Source organism: Rutidosis leptorrhynchoides, chromosome 9 (genome assembly GCF_046630445.1).
Source record: "Rutidosis leptorrhynchoides isolate AG116_Rl617_1_P2 chromosome 9, CSIRO_AGI_Rlap_v1, whole genome shotgun sequence".
Classification (NCBI taxonomy): domain Eukaryota; kingdom Viridiplantae; phylum Streptophyta; class Magnoliopsida; order Asterales; family Asteraceae; genus Rutidosis; species Rutidosis leptorrhynchoides.
Genome location: NC_092341.1, coordinates 9057387 through 9061604, shown reverse-complemented (window position 1 = coordinate 9061604; position 4218 = coordinate 9057387). Strand labels below are relative to the sequence as shown.

General features: G+C 31.3%; 1 protein-coding gene across 1 annotated transcript; it reads right to left on the bottom strand.

Annotated features, from left to right (window-relative positions):
- Positions 1-1848: 1848 nt before the first annotated feature.
- Positions 1849-3939, bottom strand: LOC139866776 (large ribosomal subunit protein eL28y-like). The gene is made up of 4 exons (XM_071855065.1): positions 3841-3939; positions 3593-3758; positions 2867-3030; positions 1849-2212 (listed from the first exon to the last, which is right to left on the bottom strand). The coding sequence occupies exons 2-4, from the start codon at positions 3738-3740 to the stop codon at positions 2072-2074; spliced, it is 453 nt and encodes a 150-aa protein (XP_071711166.1). The 5' UTR covers positions 3741-3758; positions 3841-3939; the 3' UTR covers positions 1849-2071.
- Positions 3940-4218: the final 279 nt, after the last annotated feature.

Sequence of the window (4218 nt, the reverse complement as noted above, 5' to 3'; positions counted from 1 at the left end):
AGTAACGTTATACAATTTTTATACCTGTTGAAACAATTTACACAAAGATAAGTGGAAACTAGTAGTATAAGTAATACAAATTTAAATAGTTGAAATTTTCTGTAACAATATCTTTCAAAGAAATATTGGAGGAATTTTATTTGGGTAACTTGGATTTGGAACTATTCGATGTACGCTAACACGTACGGTCGTGTATAGTGCTTTCACTTATTTATTTATGTATATATTATTTTAATTATTGTTTACTTAATTTATTTATATATTATTTTAATTACTGTTTACTTAATTAATACGGAGTATTTGATATTGATATTGATATTTGATATACATCTCGAAGCATTTTTTTTTATTTAATGGACGTGAATGGAACATCTTTGGAGCTAAATAAATTAGTAAAATAAATAAATGAAAGGGAGAGGACGTTGACAGATGTTAGGATGACTAATGAGTTCAAGATATCGTTAAACTTGGGGAAAGGTCGTGACTTTAATATAGGGGAATGATCGAGTATTCGACAAGTAAATTTTTATCAACGGTACCGAAGCAGTGGCGATTTCAGGATCGAAATTAACTGGGGTCCCGACTTTTTTTTTCTCAATGCTAATTATATTTGAAAGCTATATTAATGGTTGTTTACCTTTATAAAATATACAAATTCAAAATATATATGGGTTGGAGTGGTAAAATTTAAGTGGTGTATCATACAGTTTAAAAGAAAAGCTATAAATTCGAGAAATATACGAGGTTTTGTAGTTAAATTTAATGGCGTTTTATACATTTTAAAAAACATTTTCTACACAAAATCTTCAAACTAGTGATGTCTCATGACCTCACGGGTCAAATGGTGGATTCGCCATTGTACCGAAGGGTCTTTGGTATATCAATATCGAGGTGATTCTATAACTTTGACATTGTGGATTAATGTAAATGAGTGAATATGAAGATATTGTGATGTTATTCATGTAGGATATGTGAGTTTGCTTTAAAAAAAATTATCACGGTTCAGATTCGTTGCATCTTAATAGTATTGTATTTTAGGTAAAACGGTGTTTTTTAGTGTTGGTGAATTTAAAATGTTAGATCACAAAAATTAACAGCGGGATCGTAGGTCTAAATCTGATTTCACACCATAAAGTATACGATTTATAAAAATTGAGATTGTGACTTGCTATTACAATCATAGTTTGGTGATTGGTGATATATCAGTCGACTCCTTCAAATTCTTATCAAGAAATTTTCCTAGATAGTGTATAGAATATAGATATTTCATTTATAGATGATTAACGTATTAATCAGAATAAACCTTTATTTTTTTTAATAAAGCTGCTTCTATGTGCAAAAGCACATAAATTAGTTCAAAGACTTTTCCTAAATTAATGGTTACATGCATTTAAATGGCTTTGAAAGTATGAAAGATGGTTAACCGAATTCAGCAAAAACTATAAGGTGTTGATTGTTTGAATCCCATGGGTTTTGAAAATGCTTTTTGAAGTCAAAGATATACTTTATTTTAATCCACAAAGCTACAAGGTTCCCATTAATTGTTCTTGAAAAAGGTTTATGCACGCTTTTCTCAAGACTTAAAAGTTTCTTGCCTAGAACGCAACCAAATTTTAATTAGCTACACAAAGTCATTGTTATCTTTTTGGTAAAAGGATTAACCAAACAGACTCTAAAAATAAGGGAATTAAACATAACATAAACTTACAGAGCCAACAAAAATCAAAATGATATAAAACTTTCAAACCAACCAAACTTGAGTGCGTCACTTTATCAACTCAGCTAGACTCGTTAACACCCCTAGGTTAAGACCCCATAATACAGGCAGATTGCATACGGGAACTAAAATGTAGAAACACGTGTTCATTTTATCATAGATCAGTCAAGGCAAAAGGTCAAAGACCATCAAAATTGTAATCTTAAAAATATTCAAACCAAATAGAGCAGAGCAGATCATCACTTAACTATCCGCACGAAAAACAAATAGTGATAAACGAGAAGGGACAACAAAAAGATAGGTACGATAATAATATCATATATCATATCTGCTTATAAAGTAAGCTAAATGTCTTCATTTTCGGCCACGGATCTTGAATGCCTGTCTGTTCCTCTTCTTCACACCTGATTTTGAAACCTTAAGGCTCCTGTTAACTGCACTCAACCTAGCAAGAGCAGCCTTCTTCAAATCTGGCCTGTAGTAGTTATCAACCACCTGATACAAACAACACAAACCATCAAAACCTCTTAACATCTAAATTAAACTGAACTTTTGACATAAAAGGTAAACTATAAGTGCTATACAGGATCGATACTTAGAAGTTGCAGCAAAGGAAATGTAAATTTCAAGCCAAGGATATATCAGAACGTATACTGAATACTAAGTACATGAAATGAGTTCCTAACAAACTGCATGACAATTCGTAATGGCTTCTGAGTGAAAAAAAAAAAAAAACACAATTATACCAAAAATGAAAGAGGACTTCTTAAGAATAAAATAAAATATCTTTATAAAAAGAAAGCTGCCGGTGTATACTGCAACCTCAACTATAAAACTATCTACATGGTTCATGTTATGCAGTATTTAAACTCCAACTCTTGATACATACTGCAACCTCTTTCAATACATAAAAGTAAAATCAACCCTATTCTTTCTAAAAACTAGACAGGTCATTTAAAAATCTAGTTCAACAAAAGATAAAAACTTTCCAACTATAACAATGTGCGAACTACCGATAGGTCAACTAAATTTACTGCTACGATGCTTAGGTACAAAACAAGTATCAGAAAAAATTAAAACAATCCATGAGATAAAGTTTTGCACATTTAACCAATTCACCTAACTGTCTTCATAAAACAGAATAACTACCTGGTTTGTAACCGCTTTTGCCATACGGTAGAACTCCTTTTTCATAACAGATTTGTGAAGCAAACTAGCAGGCTTCCCCTGTTTCTTAGTCTTGGTTGTTGCTAGCAACACACCTTCGTCCGTACCAGCTGGCTGAATAGTCACAGTCTTCTTGTTTGCTAGTCCTGCAATTAATAATTACAACCAGAAATATATCATCTACATATTACTAGTTTACTACACTCTAACATCTTAATCATACTAACAGTATGACCAATTTTTATTATCATCCAAACAAGCACAAAATAATATACAAGTAACACCTAACTCATTTAAATCAAATCAAATGTGTATATATAAACACAAAATGATATAACAATTACCTTTACCTCTAACATCTTAATCAAACTAACAGTATTACAAATTTGTATACTAATCCAAACAAGCACAAATTGATACAAAAGTAATAACTAATTCATTTAAATCAACTCAAATGTGTATATATAAACACAAAATGATATAACAATTACCTTTACCTCTAACATCTTAATCATAGTAACAGTATTACCAATTTTTATAATAATCAAAACAGGCACAAATTGATAGACAAGTAATAACTAGTTCATTATATTCAAATCAAATGTGTATATATAAACACAAAATGATGTAACAATTACCAATTAAAGGTCTGACAAATCAGAAACCCTAATTTAACAAAACGATTGCAAATATAAAATGAAATAATACCAGAGTGTTTGTATGAGTTGAGATTGTAGAGATTATTAGGTTCTTTGCTGAATTGAACACTTTGAGTGTTGTTACCGAACTCTTTAACGAGAAAACAGTTGTTCCTCTTTACGATCTCCCAAATCAATTGCCCTGGTACTGTCGCCATTACAATCAACCTATTTCACTGCAATACATCAAATTCAATATTCAATATATATCCATATAGAATAATTGAGCACTACAATAAATCGAATTTGTTAAACTACCGTTCAGGTTTTGCTCAGGCGGCTATTTTCAGTGGGCGATATGTTGAAGATGGACGACAAAAAAAACGCATATTGTTATATATGTGCTGGTATCGAAACCCTAGCTCAATATTTTACTTAACACCCTTGTACTCGTAAGTATTTCAATCTAAGTCCCTATTTTAAAGAAATAGTCCAGTTCAGAATGGGCTCGTGATTTATTCACACATTATTGGACTAACATTTGGGGTTGAAAATCATACACATGAGACCGGCTCGGGCTATATTCACACATTGTAGCCTTGTAGGGCTATTAGCTCCATAGATTGGATGCACCTGCACGTAGCATATGCACATATTTTTCAGTCTGTGCAGATTGATAAAACAAAAATCTGAAAA

Bases quoted from the DNA above. Each gene is read 5' to 3' on its own strand.
- LOC139866776 (XM_071855065.1), bottom strand. From the start codon at position 3,740: ATGGCGACAGTACCAGGGCAATTGATTTGGGAGATCGTAAAGAGGAAC. The intron at 3,031-3,592 runs GTATTATTTCAT...TATTAATTGCAG, and splicing joins CAACTCATACAAACACTCTG to GACTAGCAAACAAGAAGACT. The intron at 2,213-2,866 runs GTAGTTATTCTG...TGTTTGTATCAG, and splicing joins CAAAAGCGGTTACAAACCAG to GTGGTTGATAACTACTACAG.